At 34.8% G+C, this 12649-nt stretch overlaps 1 protein-coding gene across 1 annotated transcript in view; it reads left to right on the top strand.

The window, feature by feature from the left end:
* XPO4 (exportin 4) overlaps positions 1-12413 on the top strand; it is an 80173-nt gene extending 67760 nt beyond the window's left edge. The window contains exons 17-23 of the mRNA XM_087721214.1: positions 829-1122; positions 2367-2547; positions 4114-4232; positions 5380-5510; positions 6132-6249; positions 7375-7467; positions 7727-12413. Of these exons, the coding sequence (XP_087577340.1) occupies positions 829-1122; positions 2367-2547; positions 4114-4232; positions 5380-5510; positions 6132-6249; positions 7375-7467; positions 7727-7924 (1134 nt within the window). The 3' untranslated portion in view covers positions 7925-12413. The remainder of the gene's footprint in view (positions 1-828; positions 1123-2366; positions 2548-4113; positions 4233-5379; positions 5511-6131; positions 6250-7374; positions 7468-7726) is intronic.
* Positions 12414-12649: the final 236 nt, after the last annotated feature.

Below are 12649 nucleotides of genomic sequence, written 5' to 3'. Positions count from 1 at the left end.
ATTGTGAGACTCCAGAGACAACTGTTCTGTTGTGACTCAGTTTCTCCACTCATCTCTTCCTCAATTGTTTAAAACAATCCCACTAGCCCTTTATAATCCAATTTTGCTGCAGATGCCCCAAAAGTGTTTTTTTCAAAAGGCGACTGAACTTTCTTAGGGTTTTTTTTTTCATGAAAACCTTTCATATTTAAGAAGCTTCTTCATTTCTGACTGAAGGAGAAAAAAAAAAACACAAGAAAATCCAGTTGCCTTTGGGAAGAAAAAAGCATCTTTGAGACAACCATGACTTGGATGATTGAGGATCTCCATAGGCATTTTGCTATGGATGTTTAGGTAAAAGGTAAAGGTTCAGCAGTTTGAATTCCTAGCGCTGCGTAACGGAGTGAGCTCCTGTTACTTGTCCCAGCTTCTGCCAACCTAGTAGTTCGAAAGCATGTAAAAATTCAAATAGAAAAATAGGAACCACCTTTGGTGGGAAGATAACAGCGTTCCCAGCGCCTTCAGCGTTTAGTCATGCCAACCACATGACCATGGAGACGTCTTTAGACAGTGCTTCGGCATTGGAATGGAGATGAGCACCGCCTCCTAAAGTCAGGAACGACTAGCACATAGGTGTGAGGGGAACTTTTACCTTTACCTTTAATGCCTCTATGATCAATCTTAAGCTTCCTCTAGTCTTGGTTATGTTATATAGGTTGTGTTATATATAAAAAATACTGTTATCCAAGATAAGTGTATTTACATGAGAAATATTTGGGTCAAACACTTTCTGTCTACAGCTTTCTGCAGGAAAGCTACAGTATACTTCTTTTTATTTTTGTTTTGCAGGTTCTTCAACCATTGCAACAACGATTCTTAAATGTGATAAACCAAGAAAATTTCCAACAAATCTGCCAGGAGGAGGAGGTGAAACAGGAAATCACTGCCACCTTAGAAGCACTTTGTGGTATTGCTGAGGCTACCCAAATAGACAATGTAGCAATTCTCTTTAATTTTCTGATGGACTTCCTTACAAATTGCATTGGACTAATGGAAGTGTACAAGAATACACCAGAGACTGTTAATCTCATTATAGAAGTTTTTGTTGAAGTTGCACATAAACAAATATGCTATCTTGGAGAGGTAAATAAATTTAAAAATATATTCTAGATATAGGATATATACTGGAAATGTACATATATGTACAGTAATATCAATTTCTTTTCACACCCTTAAAGCCTTTTAAAAATTTTTTATTTCTAATAAAAGAAATTATTGAGCTCTGTAAATTGAAGCATATCCATATTTTGGGAGAATCTTTTGAAGAGCTTGGCATTTCTAAACATTTTTAGTATTATCAGTTAGGTTGAATTAAAACAGAGAGTTGATGATTCACGAAATGATGCATTCGTTTCTTTTAGAATATTTTCCTTCACCTTTGTGCTGATTTGTCCATTTGGAGAGAGTTTGGGTTGGATATATTTATGTCTCATGCTTTGCTTGCATTATCTGTATGGTGAAGCTGTGTTTCTGTCAGATAATGGAGAATATGATCATGTCTAGAAGAATACAGGTAGTTCCTGACTTATAACCATTTCTTTAGTGATCATTCAAAGTTACAACGGCATTGAAAAAGTGACTTATGACTGTTTTCCACATTTACAGCCGATGCAGTAATTACCATGGTTGTGTGATCAAAGTTTAGGTGCTTGGCAACTGGTTCATATTTCTGATGGTTGCAATGTCCCGAAGTCATGTGATAATCTTTTGTGACCTTCAGACAAGCAAACTCAATGGCAAGCCAGATTCACTCTACAACCATGTCACTAACTTAACCCCTGCAGTGATTCACTTAACAACTGTGGCAAGAAAGGTCATAAACTGAGACAAATCTCACTTAACAACTACCTCACTTATTAACAGAAATTTTGGACTCCATTGTGGTCGTAAGTCAAGGATTACCTGTACAGGTTCTCATCAACAGAATACTTACTGCCTCAGAAGCTGTAATTTAGAAGGTGTATGCCCCAATGTTAACTGTTAAAGATACATTGGATGTTTGCTTACTTCTTCCAGGCACAGGGCTCCTAAACATGGAGAAATTAATAATACCAAGAGATAGAATTTCTTATAAAATATTATACTGTAACTATACAATGGAAATTCTACACTGCTTAAATGTATTCCTGACAATGTGGTTTACTATGTTGGATTGTATTCCCTTCAAGCAATAGGATTAATAATGATTAAGAATTGTTATTTTATTGTTTTAAACCCTTGAGCATATTCCGCTTAGTATCAGTTGCAACTGAAGTAGTTTCAAGGCCTGAGTAATAAGTATTTTCTAGCAAATGTATATCCTTCATTTTCTTTTTTTTTTTCTGCAGTCTAAAGCCATGAATTTATATGAAGCTTGTCTGACCCTACTTCAAGTATATTCCAAGAATAATTTAGGTAGACAACGAATAGATGTTACAGCAGAAGAGGACCAATACCAGGATCTTCTTCTCATTATGGAGCTTCTCACTAACCTACTTTCAAAAGAATTTATAGATTTCAGTGATACAGGTAAGGAGAAATTTAGAACTGAAAATAACATGGATGAAACTTAAAGAGCTCTTTATCTCTTGACACCAGTATGTAATGAACAAATAACAGAGCTCTGTTGGTTCTCTCTCTCTTAAATATCAAAGTTAAACCCTTAGTTCACTGATGCATTTATTCAAGCGGTTTGTGATGTTTTCCTGTTTGGTTCTTCAGTGGCTTTCAATTTTTTTTTCAATGTTTCTTCAATCTATTGTTTGTATTTTTACGGAATGCTTAAACTAATATTGGAGAAATTAAGCAATCTGTTGAGAAATAAAGGTAATCAAATATCTCTTTAAAAAGTAATATAAATGTTTTTGAAGCATTTGCATAATGGCATTCATAAATAGTAATTATAGAATATAGATACAGATAGTCCTCGATTTATGACTTACAGAGCTCCCCAAAAGCTACTTACAACTTGGTTCTGAAGTTATGGCAGCTGCAGTCATTCACCCTTAAACTGACCAAGGGGATATACAGCACCCTCTCCACCTATCTCCCCAAGGGTGGGAGGGTGTGGGGCCCAATGGTTTGGGAAGCAAGCCCAAGGCATCTGGTGACCCCAAGGAGCAGGAAGTGAAGTATGTGATGCCTCAAAATGGAGAAGGCCTGAAGCAGGACCTGTTCATTTTGATACCTCATCAGGAAGAGCAGGAATGATGGTGTGTGTGTGTGTGTGTGTTATGAGGTGATCATGTGGGCATTTCACTTGTTGGCCGATATGACTTCCAACCTATCGGGGAGATGGGCAGCATATTCATTTAAAGGAAGGAAGGAAGGGCTCCATTATAGTTGATGATTGAAGACTACCTGTAAGTTGGTAAAACTGTATTTGTCTGTTTATAATATATGAAACCACTCAACAAGCAGATAATTATTCATTGTAAGCACAGTTTTTCATTGAATTTTATATTTATTTATCAGCCAAATCTTTGTGGCTAATAAGATTACTGTTTGGGTTTTTTACCTTGTACATTTTGAAATATAAGAAGATATGTTTAATTAGAAGTTAAGCAAATCATTAGTGAAACATTGCTTTAAAATATATTAAAGTGGTCTCCCCTTATGACAAATCTAAATTTGAAAAGTTTGAAATGTATATATCTTACAATTGTATATCTAGAGGTATATTAATTTTGACTACAGTTGATTACAAAATATTTTATAGTTTTTGTTAGAATTTTAGACTTTTTTTCACCTTAAAATTGATTTCCCATTTTTCTTGTTCAACATCTGAGTCTTTTTATTCACTTAAAATCCAAAGAAGAATAAGAAAAAAGCAGGTATAATTTAAATATGCCTCCCTATACTGTTTAGTTTTTCTAAAGGAAATATGTTTTTAAGATGAGCTGCAGAAGGAAAAGTTACGTTTGGTTTCACCTTACTGGGATTCAAGCACTGCATTCCAATTACTTTAATTAATTTATGAAATATGTCATGCTTACTAAGGATGTATGACATTCTAAGCTTGGAGTTCAGAAAATATTTGCAGATAGTTGAATTTGTTCTTATATTCCTATAATTCTCCCTTCTCCACCTTTTTAGATGAAGTATTTAGGGGACATGAACCTGGGCAAGCAACAAACAGATCCGTATCGGCAGCAGATGTTGTCTTATATGGAGTGAACCTAATCTTGCCTTTAATGTCCCAAGATTTGTTAAAGGTATGTACAGTTCCATGCAGGGTTGCAGAAAGAGATGGGGAATTTTGACCATTCGTCCAAAATTTTTAATCATTATAATGATTAAAGAGCCAAGGTGGCGCAGTGGTTAAAAGCAGCACTGCAGGCTACTGCTAGATCAGCAGGTTAGCAGTTCAAATCTCACCGGCTCAGGGTTGACTCAGCCTTCCATCCTTCCGAGGTGGGTAAAATGAGGACCCAGATTGTTGGGGGCAATATGCTGACTCTCTGTAAACCGCTTAGAGAGGCCTGAAAGGCCTATGAAGCGGTATATAAGTCTACTGCTATTATTGCTATAATATTGTGTCTCTAAATATGGCCATGGATTTTCTACTACTACTGGTATTCTCATGGCTGAGTAAAAATGGTCTTTGGCAGTAACTCAGAGCTTCAGCCAAGCTCATGCCTGCCTTTAAACAGCCTTTTAAACCTAGTACTGTCTAAATGTGTTAATAGTACCATCTTTGGAATAGCTTGGTATTGGAGAATTAGCATAATGAAGCAGTTAATATACTAGGTTGAGTCCGAGGAAATAACATGCATAGTACCTCCCTTGGGTTACAATTTTCAGAAGTTTAAATCAGCTTTACCAGCAGGGGTGGTATTCAGCAGGTTCTGACCCGTTCTGGAGAACCGGTAGCGGAAATTTTGAGTAATTCAGAGAACTGGTAAATACTACCTCTGATTGGTCCCACCCCCATCTATTCTCTACCTCCTGAGTCCCAGATGATTGGGAGAGAATGGGGATTTTGCAGTAACCTCCCCAGGAGTAGGGTGGGAATGGAAATTTAACAGTATCCTCCCCTGCCACGTCCACCAAGCCATGCCACTCCCACCAAGCCATGCCCACAGAAGCGGTAATAAAAAATTTTGAATCCCACCACTGTTCTCCAGAGTTTATTACAATAAGTGATCTATGGTTTCAACAGTGGGCCATGAATTACAAAAATATGTCATCTTTAATTCTGTATTGACCTCAAAAAGCTAGGACTATCTATGTATTGCAAATTATGAAACATATAAAACTAATAACCCTTACTTTTGAATGCCTGATATCACTTTGTATTCTTGAAATGTAATTATTAAGAAGCCTCATTAACATGAACTTATTTACTTTTTCCTTCCATAGTTTCCATCACTATGTAATCAGTACTACAAACTAATTACTTTTATTTGTGAAATATTTCCTGAGAAAATTCCACAGCTTCCAGAAGACTTGTTTAAAAGCCTTATGTATTCATTAGAATTGGGGATGACATCGTATCCTTTAAGATCTTCTTTTGGGGGAGCAGGGAAAGGACGTACTCAGTTGATCTCTTTATTTTTCTCTCTTTAAATTATATTAAATTAAATTATATTGCATTATATTACTATATACTTGATATATACCCTCTTAAATATATGCCTTAAGAATGTCAAGAATTTCAGTTATTGATTGTTTACCTGAACATTTGCATTGTGTTGTTTTTTGGTTGTCAGTTATTTTATGTGAGAGAATCCACCTATTTCTTATTTTATTTTGGCAGAGAGTCTAATATAATCTTTCATCAGGTTCTGCATATTCTTTGCTTGAAGTAACTTATCTTTATAATGAGAAGCAGTTATTCATTTATTGCAACTTTATTGCAATGAGACCCTAGTTTGGTTCAGGCTTGGGGCCTACTTTGGTTCAGCCTGCTACCTCAATAAGAGCAATTTCTAGGAAGAAATAACAGAGGAGGAATCCATTTCAACCACTTAGTGGTAATCTTAGCTTGAAATATATAGGAAAATGGCAGCTTTTAACTTCTGTTTACTGTTTTTCCTGACATAATGTACAATTTCCAAATACCTTCCCCCCCCCCCAAGGAATAAATATATTTCTTGACTTTGACTAATCAGAATGAGTTCAGATGTTTGCCAACTCTGCTTAGAAGCTCTAACGCCATTAGCAGAACAATGTGCAAAAACACAGGAATCAGAGTCACCCCTCTTTTTAGCAACAAGACACTTTCTTAAGGTAAGAGACATCATTCCATATATTACTGTGTAATATTGTGGCTTGGATTTGAGCATAGTGCAACACCATCGTGTAATATCATTGGTGTTAGCAGTTTTCCCCCAATGGTGAGAATGCATGTTTGACCTAGATGCTGAGAATTCTGGGAATTCCAGCTCAGTTCATTTGCTGTAATGGCAAATACAATATTGCAAAATAGGAAATAAATCAGTGGTGGGATTCAGCCAGCCCGCAACTACCTGGGGAGAACCGGTTGTTAACTTTCTAAGCAGGCCAGAGAACCGGTTGTTGGAAGAAATCCCATTTTTTTTTCCACTTTACATGGCTAATCCTGTAAGGAAGACAGGAAGGAAACATTCTGGTGTTGTTTCTAGCTTAACTTTTATTGCCCTACTTACAGAAACTGCCTCTCCTGTTTACCCTTATTACATTGAAACAGCCAAGGCGAAGCGCCCATCGATGTGAGTGACATTGAGTTGGCCACGGCCACCCAGTCACATGACCACTGAGCCACACCTACCCATTTGGTCATTAGATCAGAGAACCGGTTGTTAAATTATTTGTATCCCACCACTGAAATAGATGCTGAGTGGGAGAAGCCTTAGTGATCCTTCAAAAAGCTTTGAGAAATAACCTTATGCCATATTACTTATTGGAAGCCACTTTTTCTTGCCAGCTTTTTGGATGCAAGCCAGTAATCAGGTTAAAACCACATTTGATGCCAGTTTTTGTAAAATGAACCCTGCTTTTCTATACGTTTAGACTATTGGTTACTGAGGAGCCCAAATAATCTACTATTAAAAAGTATCCAGTTTTTCTTCCAGAAAATTCATTGTTTTATGTCCATGGGAGTGGGCTATATTAGTAAGGAAGTTCAAAATTCTTAACATGATTAAACACATTAGATTAGGGGTCTCCGCTTCAGCCATTTACCCTTCCGTTTGTTATATGGTGATAACATTGTTTTAACTTACACATTGTTGCAAGCAATTATGTATATCATTTGAAAGTTAATTTTTACTCCGCATCTTAAAACACAAGCTTCTACGAAGTAGTTGTCACTTTCAGCTTAGCACAATTTTTTCTTAAAAAGTCAGGAAATAAAGTTTTGTTTTTACATTTTAGATGGTTTTTGATATGCTGGTACTGCAAAAGCACAATACAGAGATGACAGCTGCAGCAGGAGAAGCATTTTATACATTAGTATGTTTGCATCAGGTATGATATTTTATGATGTCATTATCTCTTCCATGTTGCATGTTTAGGGGTCATAGAGGTCTATAATTGAATCTTACAGTCTTGATGACTTGAGGAAAGCTACTATCTCTTAATTTTAAAGAAATATTCCTAGCATCCCAAATTGGAAATGTACTTACATTGTAATTCTGTTAACAAGTCAGCCTTTGATATTATTTCAAAGTTAATTTTTACTAACAATTTTTTTTCTGAAATATAAATGTGATTATTTTCTTTACAGGCAGAATATTCTGAATTAGTTGAAACTTTACTATCAAGTCAGCAAGATCGCATAATTTACCAGCGGTTAGCAGATGCTTTCAACAAACTTACTGCAAGCAGCACTCCGCCTACGCTGGACCGTAAGCAGAAGATGGCCTTCCTCAAAAGTTTAGAAGACTTTATGTCAAATGTCGGTGGTCTTCTCTGTGTAAAATAAATACCAGAACTGTATGCCTAACTTAGACCCTTTTTGCAAAATGCACTGAAAAATGCTGAAAGCTGACGTAATCTTAAATGCCTGTTGCTGGGTTTTTTGCAGCCATCTAAAATTTCAGAGAGCCTGGAAGTTTTGAGCAGTGGAATAGGAGATGTCAACTCTAAAATCAGCTTCTGCTAATATGTGTTAGCCACCGTCTGTCATATACCTTTTATGTTGTACAGAATAAAAACAGAAAAACTGAAATGTTTAAAAGAATTCCACAAGTGCATACAGACATGGGCACAGTAAACAAAAAACAAACCCAAGAATCAGTGCCTTGTCCCAGAAGTCCTCAAGTAGTGATGAATCAAACTCCTATAATATTTTTTGTTATTGCTAAAAAGTCCTTTTTGGTGCGTGATTTAGACACATACAGAACTGTAAAACAATTCTAAGCTTTATTTTTCCTCTCTGAAAACTGTGTAACCCAGTGAAGAAAAAAAACCACCAAATGATATTTTTTAACTTGGATTTAGTGTTTTGTTTTTTGTTTTGTTTTGCTTTTTTTACATCAACCTGGCGTTGCATGTTTGTGTAATACAACTTTTTACATTATATGCTGCTGCCCTAAAGTTCAGAAAGAAGAAAGGTGTATATTTTTGTTTCCCCTGAAATGAACTTTAGGAACTGTAGCCATTTCATTGCCTTAATTTAAAACAAAAAAAAATAGCTGAAATAAGTTAGGTGAGTTATCTAAGGCAAGCTTTGAATCTTCAAAACTGGTTTAGAATGTTGGCACTAAGCTGTCATGTATCTGTTTGCAGCCCTTGTGAGTTGAGAGTATTATGTCTGTGAGTGTAAACAAAAATCAATGTATACCTTTACTTTTAATATTTGTTGAGTCACACCCATGTCATACACAACTGCAGTGTATTTCAAGATTGAATTGTTTGCTGAAGCAATAATGTTTCAAATTATGTAAATTATTGATTTCTACAATTTTTTTTATGTTGGGGCATTAGATTCAGTGGCTAGACTACATGAGCATCAAACTCTTCTAGCAAAGGCCGTGCATGTTTGACTTCTTGATTCAGAATATGGACCCGTGGTTTAATATTTTGCCACCATTGTCAAATTTAATAGTGCTGTCTTCTGCTGCTCTGATCCCACTTGTTTGGTGTGTTGGCACTTTAACTATGTAAGATTACCTGTATGGTTTCATCCTGCACTCACCAAATAGGAGGTTGCCATGGGAACAAAGTGGCAGGATATCAAGAATATGGAAACAGAACATATATTCGTAATTGTAAGCCAAACTAAACCAACCGGAATATGTATGCTGCTGATTAAAAATAACCTTTTTTAATGAAGGAAGGAGATAATTTGTCTCCAGAACCTTGTGCTTCATACTTTCAAGAACTAAGCTATTGGATATTAACAAATAAAGATTTTTACATTTTATATAGACATGTAAGCCCTCACCTCATCCTAGCATCATGTTTGCAATTCCATGCCAGTCTTGAGCTGTTCATCTCAACATTTAATCACACTACCCATAATTATTTATATATGATTTGAAATTTTTAATATTATAGAGTTTTATAAGGGTCCAAGACTTCTTTAATTCCTTCTCATTAAACCACAATCAGAAATCAAAGGAAAGATGGGCCATGGTTTGTAAATCTTTCCTATGAACTGTAATGTTTTCAAAACCTGAAGACTGGCTAGAGGAAGTTGCTTCCTTGAAGAAATAAACAAAAAGGTTAAATAAAAGAATGGCTCCGTTCAGAGATCACTATGAACTAAATGGCTTGGCCTTCAGAACATTCTGTGACAAACCCTTTGCACTTGATTTAATTTAGTATGCATGAGTGACTGAGCTGAGCAAATGATGATTATTTAGCCACTGATTGATCTCCTAAAAATAAATTTTAAAACACATATTCCTAACGAACGAATCCATAATTTGCCATGATATCTGAACTGAGCCTAAGTTGTTCAATTCTCAATCATATTGTTCCATCTCTTTCTGTTAGTGTTAATTGTAGAAAAGGGGAATTGTTTTGGCTTCTGATTTGTTTTAAAAATTGGATTTGTCCTGTGGCTCCAACATAATTATATGTGTTTTAATTATGATGAATTCTTGTCTTTTAAAACGGTTAACATTTAAGTTTCTAAACCAATTTGTTTTCAAAATTTTACTCATGATGTTGAAACAAAATTCTACTGCCTATTTTTAAATTGATGGCAATTTATTGATAGGATATAACTAAGCTCTCATTTATTGTGAATAACAATTCTAGCTTATAAAAATTAGTGCTTAAAGGTGCCATGTGAACTTTTGGAAATGTGAGACATAATGTTTATCTCTGGAAGCATTGAAGAGCCAGTTTGCACAATTTCCTTAAAGTGGAAATACTTGCAAGGCGACAATGAATTGTGCCCAAGAATTCCACTTTCTTGACTGTTTGGGGAAGAATCTGCTAAGGGCCTACTGGGCATTATTGGTTTGTTTCAAATGACTCTGTTCCAGATTTCTGCACAAATGAAGAATGGTGGTTGTGCACAACAGGTCTTAGTGGATTGTTTCTAAATTGTCAAGGATTATTTGCTATTTTAAACTTGCTTCCCGATTTAAAATGTATATTATATTAAAGGGACACTATCCAATACATTTTTATGTGGAATTTTGTAATCGCTAAAAAATTTCTTAAGGAGGTTATCTTTCCAGTTTTTGTATTTTTAAAAAAGTATGAATAATACTACCTTACTCCTACTCCATCCAACATGTTTCCAGATGTAATACAATGTATCTCCACTCCTAAATGTTGACATTTTAACAATCCAGAATTGCTCTACTAAATCGGAAAGCTCACTTTGCAGCATAGACAGATTTATCACACTGGAGAACTCTTTTATTACTGTACTAGACTCTCTCCAGATCTTTATAAGAAAGGAATCTTTCATGGGATACGATGTACTTCTTTTAGTGAAAACACAGACAAAGCCAATTTTAAAAAATGCATTTCAGTTAGCTGAGGTTCTTTGAGAATTTAGTTCAATATTCAATAATCCCAATGAGTCTGCCTTCAGGGAAACTTAAAGAAAAGAAAGTTAAAAAAACCACTTGCTGTAAGATCCCATTGTGCAACCTACAACTTTATAATTCAGACATACCAAATATGATGCTTCGACAGAGCAAACCATTTTCTTGGACTATCTTTCTAATGGTAGCCATTGCTGTTCTGTATTTACTTCCAAATTATATATTCAGCTCTATTGCTAGATTTTCAAAACATAAAAAACATGAATCACATGCTTTCAGCATAGATAAACTGACCTTGTTTTTATCTTAGGTGTTGATATTACTATTACGCATTTCAAAGAGAAGGTCTGGAATTCTAATCTGAGCATGTTAAAATGCAATTCAAATATTGGGTTGTCATTTATTATATTTAGTGAAATATATGCAACTTCCATATAAAGACAATGTAAAAAATTGATAAATCGCTTAAAATTCAAATTAATTGTCCTATTTGACAGCTAATTTATCACAATAGATTTTGAAATAATACAACCTTGTCCCAGCAATTATTGGTGTTAAACATATACAGTAGTAACATATCTGCACAATAATACCAAAGTCGGTTATAGTAGGTTCCCCACTATTCTGTGATTTTATTTGAGTGGTTTCCTCTAATGAACCACTTCCAAACAGAATTTAAACCATGCAAAAGAAATCCATCTGAAAAACAATATCCTTATAAATTATTGGAACTGAAATTTAATAACAGCATTTTCCATCTTATTAATCTGTGAGCTGCTGAACAGCTTATGTTTATGGGTTTATCTCATTCTGAGAGTCAGCTTCATTAAATATTATTTTAAAAGCAGGCCTCAAAGTAATACAAATCTGTTTTTCCAAATCTCGTCTGCAAAATTTTGCAAGTACAGTATCACTTTTTGTGGTGCAACATGCTTTGTATGTCACTGTTCTGAAGATTTAGCAGCAGTCATATTTCAATCTGATAATCACAATTGGAAGCAATCTATTGAATTTTGTGAGCCTTTTGCATAGGCACACGTAGCCTTGTGCTGTGAATATTGTCACTTAATGGCTATTATAGAAATGGAAAGCTTGGTCTGAAGCAAACAAAATAGATTGGCAGAAATTACATGAGTTCCATAATTCCACTATTCATTACTATAGCTGGAATTGCTGGAATATTCCATAAAATGAAGCCATATTCAATGTAATATAAATAATAATATAATAATAATAAAAATCTTTTAAGCCAGAATATTGGGGAATGACATATTTCTTGTTAAATATTTTTGTGTTTTGTCTATGTGCAATTACTGCTTTTTTTTTACTATAAGATGACTTCCTCTGAAGCATAAAAATGGTTTTTCAGTTGTTTCTATCAAAGATAAATAAAAATAATGGATTCAGTTTTGCACTGATTCAGTCTTCTTGCTTTAGAATATCACTAGATACAGGTTGAATTTGACCACTGGTCTTAGTAAACCAAGCTTTTAGAATGAGGAGACAGTCATAACCAAATGTGCAAAATATAATTAACTTCATAACATCACTGATGCTATTTTGATCTTCTCACTTCTTCTTTTGGAAGAAGTAAAAAGTTATTAAATTCAACCAATTTTATTTATTACAGCCTTAAATTATTGAAATATTCCAATTACTGGAGTTGAAATATACTTTTTATTTTCTATCTTTCAGAT

This window comes from Thamnophis sirtalis, unplaced genomic scaffold (genome assembly GCF_051295495.1).
Source record: "Thamnophis sirtalis isolate CommonGarterSnake01/CBP01778 unplaced genomic scaffold, rThaSir2_p1.2 scaffold_8, whole genome shotgun sequence".
NCBI lineage: Eukaryota > Metazoa > Chordata > Lepidosauria > Squamata > Natricidae > Thamnophis > Thamnophis sirtalis.
The sequence above is the reverse complement of the archived record's forward strand: the minus strand, read 5'-3'. Positions and strand labels throughout refer to the sequence as shown.